At 43.9% G+C, this 18,522-nt stretch overlaps 1 protein-coding gene and 1 long non-coding RNA gene across 3 annotated transcripts; both read left to right on the top strand.

Moving 5' to 3' along the window:
* Positions 1 to 154: 154 nt before the first annotated feature.
* On the top strand, positions 155 to 621 carry CUNH19orf12 (chromosome unknown C19orf12 homolog). The gene has a single exon (XM_042821326.1). The coding sequence runs from the start codon at positions 229 to 231 to the stop codon at positions 460 to 462; it is 234 nt and encodes a 77-aa protein (XP_042677260.1). The 5' UTR covers positions 155 to 228; the 3' UTR covers positions 463 to 621.
* Positions 622 to 2,610: 1,989 nt separating this feature from the next.
* LOC122161731 lies at positions 2,611 to 18,433 on the top strand. 2 transcript variants are annotated; one of them, XR_006169266.1, is made up of 3 exons: positions 2,611 to 4,429; positions 4,661 to 4,803; positions 7,854 to 18,433. It is a non-coding gene; the product is annotated as an uncharacterized LOC122161731 (long non-coding RNA). The 2 variants fall into 2 exon arrangements; XR_006169267.1 differs by having other exon boundaries at positions 7,850 to 18,433.
* Positions 18,434 to 18,522: the final 89 nt, after the last annotated feature.

Here is an 18,522-nt window from a genome sequence, read left to right as displayed (position 1 = left end):
ACTAAGCAGTGTTGTATATATAGTTTAAAAGGTGCCCTGTCACTGAAGTCACATTACATCACCCCACTGAAAATAGATACGCCTTGTTCACTCAGCTCTGTGCTGATTTCTAATGAGGAGGTGAACTCTGTTGATGAAAGTCTCTCTAGAATTTCTGGTCGAATAGTAGGGAGTAACATCTCTCCTCATTTTCTAGGAGGAGCACTTGGTGGACTGCTTGGTGCCTGGATGACCAGTGGACAGTTCAAGCCAGTCCCTCAGATTTTAATGGAGTTGCCTCCTGCGGAGCAGCAGAAACTCTTCAATGAAGCCGTCGCAATAGTCAGGAACATAGACTGGATTGATGTTTTTCAGCTGACTGTACTTGTAATGGGAAGTGGTGACCTTAAGTTTCTGCTGGCAAAAGCAGTGGAAAGGTTCTTAGTCAGAGAGCTAAATGCACAGATAAAGTATGAAGAATAAACCTTTTGGGGCCTGGTTTCTAGATTTTGTTGAATTTTACTTTGACAACTGTGATTCTCTGATGTAGCAATTATTTGGATTAGGATTGTCATTGTAGCTTTCATTTCTCAGCTGATTCTGAATATTCTGTTTTCATTTAAAAAAAAATGCTAAAAAGCATCACAATGGTCTCTGTTTTGTTTTAGAGAAAAGGAATTGATTGAAGAAGTGGGCACTTAGTATCTCAGCCAATTTTTCACTCTTTATTTCAAGGCAATGAGGAAACTATTTATTAGGTTTGATTACACAGTCCTTCTTGGGTGGAGGCATGTACCTATTTTCAGAATGGTAGCAACATGTTTGAGACAAGGTTTGCACACTGTTTTGAAACTGTTGAGTGCAGCCCTCTTCTATTGTGTTAAGATCACCACAATTTTTGCCTTTTAGGTTTATCAGAGGATTTGGGCATTAAATAACTGTTCAGCAGATTTGATCGTAAAGAACTGCTCAAGAATGCATTAATATCCCTCTGTTACTCTTCTTTGGGACCAATGTGGCTGTCTGCCACTGTATCCCATGGTACTGGAAACAGCTACAGGCAGGGGAGAGTATCTAGTGAAATCCATCCAGTTGCAGTGTCCAGGTTAAGTATGAGATAGAGCCATCACCTAGGAAACAAGGTAAAGCAGTGCCAGCAGTTTTAGGAAGCAACTAGAATTGTGGCTATGGGGAGATGTACAAACTTATATAAATAATCCATCTGTGATGGATTTTATTATTAATTTTGTTCGGTTGTAGATGTGAAGATGTGAAAAATCAAGCTAGATTTTCACTGGCAGGTAGTGTATTTTTAGATATTTTTTTTCCTAACTGTCTGGTTTAAAAATGGAAAGCAAACATGATTATAAATAGGTATGTTAGCATAGAGAGACTATTTTTATTTACTTGCTTTATTATTTAATGGCAACCCAGAATTCCAACATAGATTAGTAATTGAGATCTGCCATCTAGTGGCAAGTAGATTAATTCTTAAATTCAGCCTATCAGGGCTGCCTCTGTGGATAACACAGCTGTGTTTTTCTGTGAAAAGTTGGGGTAAATGAAATTGTATTAGATTACAAATATCAATCCACCTATAACTAGCACTCATGCGCACTCATTTGCATTCCCCTGCAAAGAGGCTTTTTTAAATGATCATTATCATAATTGGGCTGTGACTGCACAAATTTTTGCTGCAGCTGCATGACAGTTTTCACTGTGGGAGAAAATATGTAGTCAGGAGAAGGAGGACAGTTTGTGTTTTTTGTTGTGGCAGCGTTCAGAGATTCGCACTGCAAGGCAAGTTTTTGCTATGAAATCCAAATAAGTTGCAAAACAATGTGGAGATACCAAAGGCTGATCTTGAGTTTACGGCTGGAAATGAGAACCTAGACAGCAATTTCAGTCTGCACACAAGGTAGAGCTATTTTGAACCTCAAACTTGAGGTTCTGCAGGGTATGTGCGTCCCCACACACGAGGGTCTGGTGGCTCTTAGCTCTGATTGTTTAGTTGCCATGTCAGCAATAACCTTTCACTCTGGTACGCAAAGTAACACAGATCAGCATCACGTTGGCAGTTTCCTGAGGACAGGTCCCTGTTCTTCCAGGATTGCACACCTGCAGCTGTGCAGGGCTTTGCAGGTGAAGGATAAGCACAAACCTGAGTCTCCATCTTTCTTTCAAACGCAACTTGTGAGCTGCTGACAGGAAGGAGGGCTGAATATCTGTCTGTGTAGGGTTTCTGACCTTCTGGAGGGAAAAATAGTGGCTGCATTTTCTCTAGATGCAAGGTCCTTCCCTGCCTGTGCTGTAATTACCTTCTCACTTTGAACAAAAGAGTGATTTGGAGAAGAGCTGTGCTGGTTGACTTAGGGCAGCTTAAGAAAGCTGATTAATCTGCTATGGCAATAATTTGCTGGATGATTTGATCAGTATTTCAGCTCCCCAGTGAGATGCTTCAAGGTGAGATGGCAGTGACAATACCAAGCTCCTGGTGGAGGGCTGTGAGACATGACAATTACCTACAGAAAAAATGGGGTGTGATAGTATCAGCACTGAGTTATTATTTATTATTATTTGACTATTTCTTACCATGTTTGCAATTTCTCTAGTGGTGTGATACCATCTACCATAGTCTGATTATAGGCCACTGTGCTCTAGCAGAACTGCATTTCCCTTTTACAGTTTACACTCCAGTGCTCCTTCCATATGTGCTTCAGTGCATCATGACATGGGTGAGTTGGAATGGCTGCTTTCTCCTACTCCTGATAACACCCATCTCTTTCTTAGGGAGGAAAGCTCATGCTCCAGAGGACTCAGGTGTGCTAGGTTAGCTCTTCTTTGGAAGAGACATTCTATTAAATACATATGATATAAAAAGCTACTGAGTTTGTATTTCAGATAACAGCTATTTGGTGACTAAACATCATGACTGTCTAGGTGATGATGGTTAATATGTCTTTTCTCCTTTTTAGTTGGTGTATAGGAAATCTGTTACGAAACTCAGAGAAAGATCTTGTGGAAGGGAATGGTGATTGTATTATTCAAAGTCACTAAGCAAATTGATTTTAGACAGTCATACTCTCATGACAAATCTGTTCAAATGATCTGACTGGGATTGCTTGCATTTAACATGAAGGATAAGTCAAATCCTCACTTCATCTCTTGGATTCTTCTTGATTGCCCAAAAATGAATTATTTTTTTAAAATCCCTTAGAATATCTTTGACAGTAATTCACTGTTGTCTTTCTGTAAGCTTTTCTGCAACCCGTTAGTCTGAGGGGCTAAAAGCAGAAGGAATGGCATGTGTGATTTGCTATAACCTCTGCTATTGTCCTTGTGTCACAATGCAGTGTTTCCTGTGAACAAGATGCTTGTGCTGTGGTCTTATCAGAGAAGGGTCTTCTGTTGGGCTCAGTAGGAACAGCACATTCCTCAACTTGATGAAATGGGATCCCTCATTATCAATGTAGGCTTCTTTTTTGATTATTGTTTTGGTGCTTTCACATACCTATTTCCAGCCATATATAATGTATACCAATTTAAATAATTTAGTCAAAAATTATGCCATTTCATTTAGAATTTTTTTTCTTTCTTTCCATTTTTTGTATTGCAGCAGATTCAGTAGCAATAACTAGTGAAATATGGGCAGATCTGTGGGGTTTATGCTACACAGATGCAGGGTAGGACTCATTAAATTCTGTCTGTACTAGCAGGATAGAAGCAACAGCACAGCCAGATGGTGACTACTGGTAATATAAAAGCAATGCATTTTTGCCCCAGAGTAAAAGATCTTATAGAGAAAGCAATAGCTTCTTAGGCTGTCATTGCTTGGCCAGTTGATGAATATTACTCAAGGCTAATTGAATAGCAGACCTTCATCAGAGTTGGAAAGCTTTAAAAAAAAAAAAAAGTCTTCCTACTGCAGTGAACTGAAGCTATTAGCCCCTAATTAACACATGGGGTTTCATCTTTACCTTTCTAGAGATCACAGAAATCTATGTATTTTTCAGGCTGCAAGCCAGAAATCAAACATTCATTACATAATTGCAGTAAGTCTGAGCTAATACTTCTCATTAAGTATGATTTATGAATTCCAAAAGAGCCTAAGAGATAAATACATAAAAATTATTCTGAAGTCTGCAAAAATGAAAGCATTCATTTCTCTGGATGATTGTGCAGCAAGAATGATTTAGGCAAACATGAACATTTGGTAAGGACATGGCATTTAAATATCTGTACTTTTGTGATGCTCTCAAAGTGGTGTGATTTCATCTAATTTTGCTGCTGATCTTTCAGCAAAGATGATGTTCTGCCCAGAGAATCAACCAGTGCAGGCAGAATCAGTCTCCCACGGATCAACATTCCCTTGGAGCTGCAGGAGATGGGCATCTGCCATGATGCAGTTTGTGAGCCTGTGGATAAACCTATTTTGGTTTTACAATTACAGGTAAGCACATTTTTCCGATATTTGTGTGTATTTTCTTCTTAAATTGTTCTCACTCAGCTGACTGTGCCGGTGTACAGTAACACTGAGGAAAATATTTCTCGCATCTCTGATACTGATGGAAGTTTTCTGCATGAAGACAAGCATCCTTTGAGTTTAGACTTCTGTTTCAAGCTCTAAGAATCTTTAGGCCAAAATTAGAGGGGATCTGATTTTTCTTCCTTGCCCTTCCAGGTTAATTTTAAGCCCACCAGTAACAGATTTTCCAAAGTCATAAACTGAAGACTTGCTCCCTACAGAGCAGTGAAGACAAGATGCAACAGCTGAATGTGGTAGTTGGGCTTGGGACAGATGGCGTGCAAGAGCAAATGCTCCAGGTTAGTTCAGAAGGGAGGGGACTGGACAAAACTGTTTAGCAAATATTGTGTTAGAACTAAAGACTTGATGAAGTATCCATAGGAATGCCAAAGTAGAGCATATTTTTTACCAAGCTGCAGTTTATTAATTGCTTGTGCAGGAGCAAAATCTGTAATAAAATACTAAAGAGGGAGATGGTAAAGCAGGGCCTTGAATCTGTTTTTGTTGGTTTCCATAAAAGGGGCTTGCTTGCTTTTTCCTGGCATTCTCTCCAAGAATTTATATAGAAAATATTTTTTCCATAACCGCAGTGAACAGCCTTCAATTGCCTGGCAGCCGTTTGCATATTTTAGGCTTCCTTCCCTCTCTGAAGTTTAACTCTGCAGGAGCTTGTGCTGCTGCCAACTTGGATCTTTCTTTTGGTCTTTTGTGTCCCTAGCCCAGGTTCTGTGGAACTTGGACTGCTGAAAGTGGCTGCAGCATGTCTCACTTGAGTAAAGGGCAAAGAAGAGCCTCAGTATTGTAGTGCTAATGATAAGTAGCAATGAGGATAAAATGGAGTGCTCCTGTAGCTCTTTACATCTTCAGAGTGCTCCACTGATATTAGTTAATCTGCCAAAATAGCCTTGTGACAAAGCCTTGTGTTTGTATTATATGTGATTTAACTCTTCTATATTGTTCTGCAATAAAACAAAACTGGATGCTTCTTCAGATAAAAATCAGGAAATCAGTTAACCAACCTCAACAATTAAGGTGAACTTCAAAGCCGTCTCGCTTCTTTTGGTTAGCTTTAGCACACCTTTGGGAACCTCAAGTATTTGTGCAAAGCAGCATCGTGTCAAGCATTCAACAGTGGCCTCAGTGTTATGCAATAGTTTGTTTCCATTTGCATACACCAATGTATATGGCTTCCGCCATTTCTTAACCCAATGCAGGGATGTTGTCCTCGTGCCACTGGAACCAAAGTTAAACCTGGGCACTGTGCTGGTCTTAATCAAAGAGCCCCAGTTTGTGTGCTGCTGGTGCCCTGCTGTCCTTATTATCGTATGTGTACCCTGCCACAGCAGAAAACAAAGTCATGCTGTGTGTAGGTGCAGTGCCGGCATGTCAAGGAAGAACACGTAAGCTCTGTTACAACTGCAGGATTTCAATGCCTTTCTGTGCAGTTAAGTCATCTGCTCCCAGTACTCCAGTGTCTGCTGTCTTCTGTCTGCATCTACTGCTAGCTTGAACTTGAGCAAGTCATCAGTAGAAAGGTGGATATTGCCTAGTATTGAAAAACACCCACAGAAGAAAGATCACCCTAAATATATAGTCCTAATGCTGAGCTCTGAAAGACCTATTTCCTCTCAGGAAAGGGTTTGAGGTCTCTGTGGACAGATTTCTGAAAATACAAGCTCAATGCTGTATTTTCAGCAGATCAGAAAACAAATAGAAGGGTTGGAATGGACCAAGAAGGAAACCAAGGACAAAGCAGTTAACTTGCTATGTCACTGAATGGATCCAGTTTACAACCACATCTTGAGTCTGCTTGTCCCATTCTCATCAGTCCTTTTTGAGCCCAAGAGAGCAATTGTAGAGCTAGAAAAGATTCAGAGGATGATGTGGTATGGAGGTGCATCTATATAAAAAGGGACTGATTACTTGAAAATAGTTGAACCTGGAAAAGATACCAATGCAGGGAACTTTAGTGAAGGCTATGAATGGCACACAGAAGAACAAAAGAGCAATAACATTGCATAAAAGTCAGGGTGTACCTATTGAAACAATTGAGGTAAAAGGAAGTGCTTTTTCACAGTGTTAAAAGTGAATTGTGGAGCAAATTGGCACAGGATGTTCTGGATGCCAAAACAGAAATGTGTTCAAAAAGTGATTAGGCAGATTAATGGTAGAGAGGGCCAGCAAGGACTATTAAACACATTAGCCCAGAATCAGCCGCTGGTTTGCAAGAGACTGAAAGAGAGAAATATCAGTCTATGGATGCTTGTTACACTTTCCCTAGCAATTTTCAGGTAGGTGACTTGTGGCTCTGGTTTATTAAGGCTACTTATATGTGTTATGCCAAACACAGTCTAATACAATTCCCGTAGTGTTATGCCAACATATGTGCTGCTGCAAATAAAACATGACATATGTGCTGCCAAAGCAATCACATTCTGAAAACAGTGCAGCACGCTTCACATGTGTGAATGGAATCTTTTTCCTTTAAGAGGGGAAGACCTGCCCGCTTGCCTTTGTGCATGTTATCCCTTCTCAGGAGTGGAGCCTTCCTCCCTGAAAATTTCCAGTGTGTAAATAAGCACTTAAGCAAACCAGAGGAAAACTTGACCTCTCGGTTGGTTGCAACCGGATATTTCATTTTCTCAACATTACAATATCAACTTAAGAATTAATCCAAAATGTTTTTATTCTTTGCACCAATAAGAAAATGCATCCGTGGCACAAGAATCTAAAAACAGACAATATTTATCAAGAAACAAAGCTCATTCATACTCGGGTTCAGTAGAAGTTACATTAAAATACTGTCATGCCATTGTTCTGTTCTGCAGAAGGGAAAGTGGTTCTACTCAGAGAGATTGCATGAGCCCTACACAGATGGAACAGTCCTGCACTTCTTTTTGAATGTTTAACTGCTGTCACAAGACTGAAGTTGATTTAAGTGCTGTCTTGTTATTCTTCCCGAAACTGTAGCAAACTGTCAGTTTGCAGATACAAATGCGTGAGGTTTGTTCAGTTCCAGCATTCTGCCAGATGCTAGCTTCCTAGAGCACAGTGTATTCTCCACATTCCAGCACACATTCCAGGGGTTGTAGCTGTGCAGAGTTTGGCTCCAGGAAAGTTCAGTCTCCAAAACACAAGGGAGAAATTCTGCTGGGGAGTGGGAGGCAGAAAGTTCAAGTGCTGCTGGGCGGGAGGCAGAGCTTTACTGGAGGTGGATCAGTCTGGTCTGGTCGAAACAGCTGCTATGACCACATCTGGCTCTTGAACTGCCTTTGGAAGCCTGTCTTATGGGAGCTCTGTGGCTCACGCTCACTTTAATGACTAGATTCTCTGCTTGCTTCCAAGACAGGTCTCCTCCCCATCTCCCACGTGGAAGAGGAGCTGCAGTCCTCATGGGCTCCCTGCATGGTTCGTGAATTTCCCAGATGATTCTCCAGAGTGGTGAGGATGCTGAAACTGGGGAAGTTGTGTTGAGGATTAACCCTTTTTTACCAGGATCTGTTTCTAAATTGTAATGTGTAAAATAACAAGCATGTGTTTTAGAATTGCTGCTGTGATACAGTCGTGTGCTAGATTTTGGTTATTGCGTTCCCTGAGGAGAGAAAGAGAACGTCAGCTAAAATGTTGAATGCTCTGTTAGTGATTGCTAGCATGCTTCAAAAGCTGAAGCTCATGGAAGGAGTGGGTTTTCAGCAACAGGGCCACACTATGCAAGACTGCCCTGCTCTGATGGTTACACTAGCTGTTACAAATCCCGCTCTAATGAGGGTAACATGCCTACGGAATATAAATAGAATAAACCTGCTGTGCTCACATATTAGAAGCCTGTAACTCAGTGGCTCTGCCTTATACGTGAGTTATGTAAATGCCATTTTGGAAATCGTCGCCTCACTTCTGTCTGCTCCGTGACAGGAAGCAAACTCCATGGGTGTGTTGGAGTCCTGCAGGCTTCCTGCTCCCATCTGGCTTCATGGACTGGGCTCTTGCTATAAGATTTTGCATCTCTCTTTGTACCTCCTGCTTTGTCTTTATTGCGAGGGAGCAATGTGAAATATGATAAATATTTGCTCTCTACAAATGAGGGCAAGTAATAAGCAGATATAGAAGCTCTATGATTTGGTGGGAGTATTTGTAACAAAGCTGGGGCTATGAAACTGGCATTTCTAGTGTCTGCTTTGAACCAATTTTATTCCACTGTGGAACAAAGAATTCATTTTTTTCTGTTGAAAAGATGGCAATATTAGGAAAATCCATGCTGTACATTTACTGATAGCGTTGTTCTATCATAGCATTAACTGCTGTATTATAGCAGCAGAGGTACTTCTGAAGTTTTGAAACAGCAAAGTGTGACAGCCTCTATCTGTCACCCTTCACTAATCAACACTGTAGCTCTTTACCATCTGGGTTTTGGAGAATCTCTCATCATTAAGGCTCCATCCTTGCAAACAGATGGCCACATTGTGTGATGTCCCTGCTGAAGTGCCTGCTGGGATCTATACAGACCCGTTGGGACAGATGCGTGGGTTTGCTCAGCCTGCTGGCATGCACGTCTTGCACTTACATAGAAGGTGGTTCTAAGAGAAAGAACAAACATGGAGACTGCATGATACCTGTAGGCCAAGCCCTCCCCTGGCCACATCACCAGTGCCACTGACACTGGCTGGGGTTGGGGATGAACGAGCAAAGACCTGCAGGCTGAGAAAGCCATCATCTGTGAAGTCTAGCTGGGCTGCTTGGTTTCTAGAGGCTGGTCAGTAAACAAGATTGTTTGAGCACATTTTGAAGTGCTAGAAACTGGTTTATCTGAAACCTGCTGCTGAGTAAACATTCTTCAAGACAGAAACTCTGATGAAAACAAAATAGTGACTTGGGTGCAGCGAGCTGGGCACTGGTTGTTCTGGTGTGTGTTTCTGTGTTGCCAGCTTGCACTGCAGTATCCAAGCCATTCAGGTGGTCTGGACAGTCGCTGGGTGCTGCTGTCAGTGGTGCTCAGGCAGCTGGGGCAGCGTGTCACATATGGCCTGTTACTGCTGGGCCTGGCAGTAAGCAGGCTCTGGCAGCTCGCACTCAACCCAGCTGATCTCAGCCAGGCTGCCGCGCTCCGTGTGCCTGAAGGCAGGCTGTGGGGATGTGCCATGAAGATGGTCCCTCTGTGGGCTTTCATGGGAGAAGGAACAGATCTGCTGAAAGGCCGTGGTGCCACTCTTATTTTCCATCTGGTATCTCTGGAGGAGCCTTCATGTATGAAACAACTAAGGCATCTGCTTTTACCTTATATGCTGCATCTATGATAAAAGCCACGTGTGACCTTTTCTTCTTCTGTTAGAGGAAGAGGCCCATCTGGCCTTGAGTTAATGCTTTTCCTTTCTCAAATCCTGTTTTTCTAAGTGTCTCACCAAAACACTCAGATTGTCTTTAGGACAAATATCTAGAGACCAAGTCTGCTCTGATGAAATAGGTACAAAAGCTTCCCTCAATGCCCAGCGTCCACACACAGCTGGCACCAGCAGCACTGTGCCCATTGCCCAGCCCAGCCCTGGGCTGCACAGAAGTGTTGTGAGAGCTCTGGCTGATGGAACAGCGACAGGGAGATTGTGTAACATGCCCTGGGCTGTGAGAGTCGGAGAGGTTAACAGAGAACCTGCTTATGGTTTATTGTCACTGCCAGGTCTTGCTGGAAAGGAAGCCCAGCACCGCCTTCAAAGGGAGCTGCTCAGTGCTACGGCATGTTTGGTAACCATTTCCCTGCATGCCTCTCCTTCAGCTGCTGCCTCAAGAACGCAGCACTGAGTGCTGCTCTGAGGTTTTATGAGCAAGTGCAGAGGCAGTAAAGGCTCTTTCTCATACAGTGTGCTGCACCATGATTTGTGTGTGTGGTGTATGGTGTAGAGCAGCCCTGGCTGTTTGCTGCACCCCTGGTGAAGAACGTTTCTGGGAGAGCCCCTCCAGTGTTTCTATCTGGGGTGGCTGGGCAAGAGTTTCTTGGAGTTACTTTCTGATACTGTGTCTACAGTGGAAATAACAGTAAGCATAGAGTGGCTTGGAGAGGCTTGGAGCAGAAACAGCCAGAAGTAGGAGCCTCTGTTTTTAGTTTGAGACGTGTCTCTTTAAAGCTCTGCTGTGGTTGGGTCCATCTGTGCTTGTCATTCCTTTGTTAACCAAAAATCCCAAGCTGAGGAAAAACTGCTTTGCAGTTGTAGTGAGATGGAAGAGGCCCTGATGGAAGAGGGCTGTGGCAGAGCCAGAACTTCTGCCTGGGATAAAAACTATTTGAGTAACTTGGAACTGTGGAGCTGGCTCGCTTCACTGTGCTGCCTTCAGATGGCTGGACGTTGTGCTGAGTCAGCAGTGTGCTCCAGAGCTTGTGGTGTTCCTTGGCTGTGCCTCAGGCAGGAACACGCCTCTCCACCGAAACCCTTCCATCCTTTCTTTTCAGTTTACTCACAGATCACATTTCCCTGCTTTTATTCTGCTTTTGTGACTGGCTGCTGTGGCAGTGTCTCTTCTTCCTTCCCATGGATTGTGAAGGGCTAATGTGGATTTCATCACAGCAATGCCTTTATCTCCGTTTGCCTGTCACTGATGGAGAAACCCCAGCAGCTTCAGTAGGTCTGGTAACATTCCAGTTTTGTTTCTCTTGTTCTCTTGCAGCTTTGGGGACTGTCTTCTGACTCATGTGCCCAGCTGCAAAGCAGAGATTTTGCCGAGTGCCAAAAATCTCTTGCGTTTCTCTTACAGTGACTGGGTTCCAGATTCTGCTCAAAGGAACAGAAAGACCCAATTTCAGCCAGTTGGATTTCCTGAACCAGCCACCCCTGCTGGAATGGTCACACAGTGCTGCTGTGTTTGGGTCTCAACATCTTCAGGCAGGAACCTGTGCAAGGAAACCTTTCTGGCAACTAATCCCCACACATTGTGTTTGGGAGTCCTTTAGGGAGTGGCTGTGACTCCACAAACTCTCCTGCCTGCATGTTTTTTCCAAGTGAGCATTCAGACTGCTGCTCTTTCTGCTGTTTTTTTCAGATTTTAATGAGTCCTTGGCAGCAGAAGTACTGAGCAAAAAAAAAAAAAAAAAAAAAAGGAAGTGCCCCATTAATGCACTGCAGATAGAATCAGGCTGGGCTGGAAAACTCCAAGATTGACTGTAATAGCACTGACCATAATGTAAAACCCGTATGCTGAGGAGGCCAGATACCTCTCTGTATCTAAGGTCTTTCAGAAGCGTGATCTCCAACCTGTGGCAGCCCCAGACTTTCCAGGTCTCCCTGCCCATCAGCACCAGCACAGTCAGCATTTGCAGGAGCAGCTGCTGAGAAATGCCCTCAAGCTCTGTCTGCATGGCTGCAGCACTGAGAGCAGCACTGACTGTCTTGCAAGAATGGAAAACTGAGAAAGAATATGAAGGTACAGGAAGTCAGTGTGTCCGTCTGAAGTTTATGGAAGTGCAAGTGCCAGTGTGCACCTCGGGCCTAAAGCAGCAATCAGACTGATACTTGAAGTAGTGGTGCGTGTCTTGCCAGTTGTCCTTAGTCTCACGGGTGTCACAGCTTTTCTGTGCTTGACTGTTTTTCCATGCGGAAGAAGTGGTGAGGCATTGGAGCAGGGTGCCTGGGCAGGTGGTGGAGTCATTGTTCCCAGAGGTGTTTAAGGAGAGGGTACAGGTGGTACTCAGGGACACAGGGAGTGGGCAATTCTGGTGGCAGGTGGACTGTTGGACTAGATGATCTTAGATGTCTTTTCCCACCTAAATGACTCTGTAATGATTAGAGGTGTGACTGTCCTCCATTAGTGGATAAAAACAGTTCACAGATCTCTTGGGAATTGATAATAATAAGACCCTTGGATATAGAAGAAAAACTGATCTCTAAGAGGACTGAGGAATAGGTTTAAAACTGGAATATATTTCTGAAGCCAATTACTGGGAAGAAACTGAGAGATTTGCCTATGGAGTACAGAATTGGAACTTAAGTTATGCACACTGATTCAACAACTGTGCTATTTTTGGCTTGTGAACTGTTCTGATGGCTGTTTATTTTTAAGGTCATTTTCTGTTTGCACAGCATATACACCCTTCTGGTGGGTGGGAGGCATTATAAAAACAATCACTGCTGCTCAGAATTATGAACTAAACTCGAAGAGGGATGGAAAAAAAACAGAACTTGGTGTACTTACTACTTTAAAAAACATCTGTTTAGGTCAGAAGGCTTTGTTGACCCATTCCAAGCTGTGGCCCCACCGGAAAAATCCCATCCCAATTAACATAGATTACCACAGGGGATTGCAAAAGACTTGGGAAAACTCGGACAGAGTATAAACAGAAAGGAAGCATCAGGTTTGGCAGTTTCTTCCCAAATACTCACCTTCTGGTAGCAAATACAAGACTAAAATGTTCATCTCATGGCTGAAGAGTTGCTAAGAGCTGGATTTCATGCTGGCTGGCCATGCCTGAATCCCAGCATCTGTCTTTTTTAAGGCTCATGTAAAATAACAACACACTTCACTGACATTTTCTGGCTTCTTCCTGGTGGCTGTATCTTTATTCCCACACAGTCAAGTAATACAAATTGATTGGACAGTGGCAGTTTACAAAATAAAGTAAGAATGATTACTCTGAGCTTAAATTTTAAAAAAATCTAAATCTGGACACGTGGAATTCAGTGCCATATTTAGACCAGAAACTGGTAAGGAAATGGTTCATAACATTGATGGTGTATTCTCAGCCATGTTCCTTTCCCAGAAAATAAAATACACCATACAAAAATATACTAAAATTATTAACTGAGTTGGTGGAAATTGTCTGCTGCAATATAATTGCTGTTGTCTGATTTTCAGCATATTTACTCCAGCACTACATTATGACAGAAGTAAACTGTGTTTATTCAAATATTTGAATTTATTTTGAACTTTCAAGTTCATCTCAAATTAATTTTCTTGTGCTCCAACCCTGAAGATGCATGAAGGACATTAAGTTTGGACTTGTGCAACTGATACAAGTGAGGGAGCACAGGAGTGTTCAGTTCCTTGAGGTCTTTTTCAGGAAGGGAGTGGGAATCAAAATGCTGAACCTCTTTGATTTTAAAAATTCTAGAAAAATGCCCCAGATTAAGACTTGCTAAAAGTCTTCCCTGGGCAACTCTTTTTCCTGATAGGCTTGAGGTCATCAGCTCTCTAGCAATCTGGTGAAACTGCCTGGTTTCGAGATCTGGGGCTCTGCTCTTGAGTCAGCTGCAGTAAACCTTTTCCTTCTCTCCTTTGTATAAACATACCTGTCCCTCTTCCCATCCCTCCCTTCCTTGTCTGATATCACACATATCTGATATCACGATTTCTTTCTATGAGAGCCCCAGCCCTTTGATAAGCCTCATATGCATTCACAGTGCCATTTCCTTAGTGTTTCCGAAGTTCAGAATTCCTGGTGTAGAAGTCAAAGTCCATACCTATCTCACCACCCACTGAGGAGAGGCAGGTTTGCACAGCTGCAATGACAGTCTCTAAAGTTGATGTAAGACCTGTGAGAAGAGCCTGCCCTAGAAGTTCTCTGTTCTTTGCAGAGAATGCCTCATGGGAAGCAAAAGCACCAGTTTTCTGCAGAGCCCCAGAAGGGTCTGAAGGTCCCGTCACCTCCGAAGGAGGAATTCAACATGAGCAGGCAAGCGTATTTCAGCCAAGGATTGCTAGCTCCTTTTTTCTCCCAAGAGTATTATTGCTCCACTTTTGCAGACAGGAAGATTAAGGCACAGAAAGGTGAACTCACTTGGATCAAGACTGATCTCTAGTCCAGCCTCTTCTCTAAGCTGTCATTCTGTGCTTGTGTATAGGAGACGTTCTCAGAATGACCTGGGGTAGTCCATGACCTTTGTTCCCCTCGCAGACAGCACAAACAGGGGCCAATATCCACCTTCCCAGGCACGGCCTCCACAGAACACACCAAGAAGGACATGCATTGGAGGCCAGAAGTTGGCTTCCCAATATTGAAACACCGCTGGTTCTCAAGGAGGTCAGCTATGGAAAGATGACCAAGATACCTCTGAGGTATAAAACTCTGTGTCTGCTGGCCACTGGTCAACTTTGTAATCATCAGACTTGTCACTGTCATCACCGCTGGAGGGTTCGTAGCCTGGGATGGCAGAACGGTACCGCCCCGGCTGCCCACAGTCAGCCTCCTCTTCCTTCTTCTGTTCTGCCAGCAGCTGCCTGTAGCACAGGTTGCAGACCCTCAGGGGCTTGGGGGACAGCCGGGGCATCAAAAACCTCTGCCTGGAGCAGTCTCCACACACCACAAAGCCACACTTGCGGCAGTGGTGCCTTCGAGTGAGCGTGGAGAACTTGGTCTGTGTGCAGCGCATGCAGATGTCTGTCGCCTTGTCGGGGATCCAGGGGGCCGCGTGCTCTGTGGAGGGCTGCCTGCCCGTCTTTGTCAGCAGGTGCCTGATGCACTCCTCCAGATGGCTGATCCACTCCTTCCGCTCCGTCAGGGAGGCCGCAGAAACCACAAAGGACTTTTTTGAGGTTTTGATCATCCAGCGGTTCTTCATCTGCAAGGTGTCGGGCAGCGTCTCCAGAGTGACATCTTCAAGGGGAATGATGTGCTGGGAATTGTACTTCCTTTTGTTAATCACTATGCTCCCATACACGAGGATGTCATTGAACAGGAAGAATATGCGAGGCTTTGGTTTCTTGCGGCATTCTTTGGTTAAAATCCCTTCTCCCAAAAGGACTCTCCCTGGCACAGCTAAGGGTTGTCCAGAAGCCCCAAAGCAGTTTTCCACAGCAGCAATGCGCTGGCTGTTGATCTCGGTGTTTGCGAGGTGGTCCACCATCTCCAGCTCACCCTGAAGAGAGGAAAATAAAGAAGTGGTGAAGCTGCACTTGGCAGACCACCAGGACGAGGCTGAGCAGCGAGCCTGCGTGCACGTGATAAGCTTCTAATGTCAGTGGAGGTTAAAATAATCTCTTTTCCACTCTTCACATCAGTTTATGACCTTTTAGAATTATTTTTTCAAAGTTTCTGACTGCACTTTGCAACAATCTGGCCTGCATTGGGGTGGTTCCATTCTCAGCAATGGAAGCTCTCTAATACAGAGCCCTCTTTTCCGTTACAACCGTGCTTTTTACCAGTATATCTGCATTCCCATATGAAAGAAAGCAGACTGGCCTGAAATACTTCATACACGGGGAGTTTCTGCACTGTGACAGCTGGCGGGGTCCAGGGCCAGGCCCTTCTGTCCCTGCCAGCAGTGAGCACAGCTGCACAGGCGCTGTGCTAGTGCTGTGAGCTGGCTGATGATGGGCTGGATGCAGTGCAGGGAGAACATTTGTGGTCTCTGGAGCCAGTCTCCCATTTCTGCCTGCGCGCTTGTTTTCTTGAAGATTACCTGCAGATACACACCGCCCAGAATGCTGTTTTGGGTCAGAGCTGAGGCAGACTTTTGGAACCAAACAGAGTGCTCTACTGTTTGTTCCCACTGATCCTCCCTGCATGACAAAATGAAGAAAAAAGGAAGGAAAAAAAAAGAAAAGCAAAAAGGCAGCAGCTACATGAATAAAAAAAACACACAGCCAGCTCCTTCCTCCATTGCCCCAGCTGTGCTTCGGCTGCCTGTGCTTCCAGTTATAAGACACATCACTCTGAAAATAGCCTGATGTCTGCTGAAAGGGAAGTAGATCGCAGCATGCTTATCTTTCCCTGCACCTCTGCACCCTTGTTCTCACACAGCCCATGTGCTTGTGGTTTTTTAAAATGTACATAAAGGTAGCTCTGAAGCAAACGCTGATGTTGTGCTACTAATAGTTTGCAGTAAGAAAAGTGCTTTATGTTGTACATTAAATTTTTCAGTGCACCTAATTCCTTCTGAGTTTAATGGTACACCAAGACTATTCAGGCCTAACAATCCACGAGAAAGTGAGTCATTTCCTCTTACAGAGAGGTAGTTCAGCAATCACGAGGTAGCCCACAGATCACAGGGATCTGTGCAGTCCTAGTTTCTGTGAGCATTTCAGGCCATAACCCATATAGAACCTCTCGCCACATTTTTCCCATCTTTGAGTCCTTATAGCCAGTGTTGGAATGTGGGGGAAAGGGAAGGCAAAGACAACAACACGCTGAGTTCTGAGCATTTGAGATGACGATTTACATTCTTGTCTTGCCCTTCGCTCCAAATACCTTTCAGAATGCTACAAGGGAAACCGCAGAATAGCTGTTCGAGGTCGCTGTGCACTGTTTATGTATTGCCTAAGCTATTTAACAGACTGCTCAATTCTCTCTAGTCCCCAGATTTTTTTCTTTAGAGCAGGCCAGCAGTCCCCGTACAAAGTAATGGTGCTGGTTCAGCCCTGTGAGGGAACCTGAAGGAAATGACTCTGCATTAATATGTTTTTGTAAGTAGTGCTGTGTGACCAGTGCTTCTCAAAAGCTGCAGCTATTGGGATTTCTTTTCGATGCACAAAGGCAGCACCTTCTGCAGCATGGGGCTTGTCTTCAGGATACCAGCATGGCTTCCACCAGCCCTGCTTGCTGCCTGACAACCTTCCCAAGATTTGTCTTGCAGGAGCTGCTGGGATCTTGGAAACGCACACAGCCAGGCAAACCCAAGCTGACATGTCACCAAAAGAGGACAACCCAGGGTGAATCTTCTTCAATTAAAGGCAGGATGCCAAGGCCTCCCAATTCTTCCTGCAAGTATGTAAATCTTCAGGGTCCTGAAGTCCAGATGTGATGGAGCTGGACAATGTGAAACATACCCACTCGTGTGTGTCCTCCAGTGTGATGTGCAATTTAAAGCTAACCATAAGTTAAATAGTTACAAAAAAAGCATCTGAGAGATGGAAGTAGTATAAGAAAATACCTTCAGAGGAAGTCAAAGTGAGCAGCTATGTAGTAAAAAAGTGTGAAATGTGAAGGAAACAAAAAGGGGCTCCCATTAAATGTCATGCTTCCACACAGAGAGTACCTTCTTCCCTCTGGATTGCTACACACGTAAAAAGCCATGAGTTAACTAAGAAAAGCTAACTCCTTCTTGGGAAAATCTCCCTGCTACAACTAGAAGTGTCATCTGTTGCTCTAGGCCTGGATATTTCCCTAAGGAGTTCTCACAGGGAAGCAAAATAAAAGCTTTTTTCTTCCATTTCTATCCCCTCAGGCGTAATAACGTTCCAGTAAATAACTGGAGCACAGAAGTAAAAAAAAAAAAAAAAAAAAAGTGGGACTCACATTGCTTAACTTCAGGCTTGGACAACAGCTTCAGTACAACTCTGCACTCCCTGTTCAGCTGTGGGGAGGCAGCCAGCTGTAAGGGGTGGCTCACCCTGTCCCACCATGAGGGAGAGCAGCCCTGCCCCGAATTTCTACACAGCCCATGGCTTGACTAAACGACAGACAGATTCCATGTTAATAGCATGACTCACTGCAGATAGTGCTCAGCGCTGCTTTGGAATGGAACTGCTATGTATGGCAGTTTAAGAATAATATGGTTTCCTTACTATGAAGCATCCCTGCCTTTAGGAACAACAGTGATGTGGTATAAAAAGCAGAGCATAAATTGTATTCTAGTCATTCTAGTAGATATTTTTTTCCCTTTTTCATCAGGTTTGCTCTGTGACTTCAGATTGTGCTGCCTGTTACCGAGTGATGCAAATGCACATATGCCTCACATGGTAGAAGAGTGGGAAGATGTACTTTACTGGCATCCTACTTTACATGAGAGTTTTCAGCATGGCAAAGTTTCCATTCTTTTTTGTGTCATGATCTGTTGACTCTGCATGTGATCAAACATATCCAGTTTGTACAGTTGGTATTCAAAGGAAAAATACTATTTTGTCTGCACCCAACTTCACTTTTCAACAATGAGTGCTTATTAACTTATGAATATAAATAGCCATGCTGATGCTTGCCTGGCAGTACTCCCGGGTCACTCAGCCTGGGCTATGCTTTTGAGGCTGTATGCAGCTAAAGTGCAGGCAGAGCAACGCTGGGAGCAGTTCTGCCTGAGTCTTCAGCCCCGCAGCCAACCTGCGCGGAC

This window comes from Centrocercus urophasianus, unplaced genomic scaffold (assembly GCF_019232065.1).
Source record: "Centrocercus urophasianus isolate 14NV4802_14NV808 unplaced genomic scaffold, USGS_Curo_1.0 seq_2, whole genome shotgun sequence".
NCBI classification, from domain to species: Eukaryota; Metazoa; Chordata; class Aves; order Galliformes; family Phasianidae; genus Centrocercus; species Centrocercus urophasianus.
This window is presented reverse-complemented; position numbering and strand designations above follow the sequence as displayed.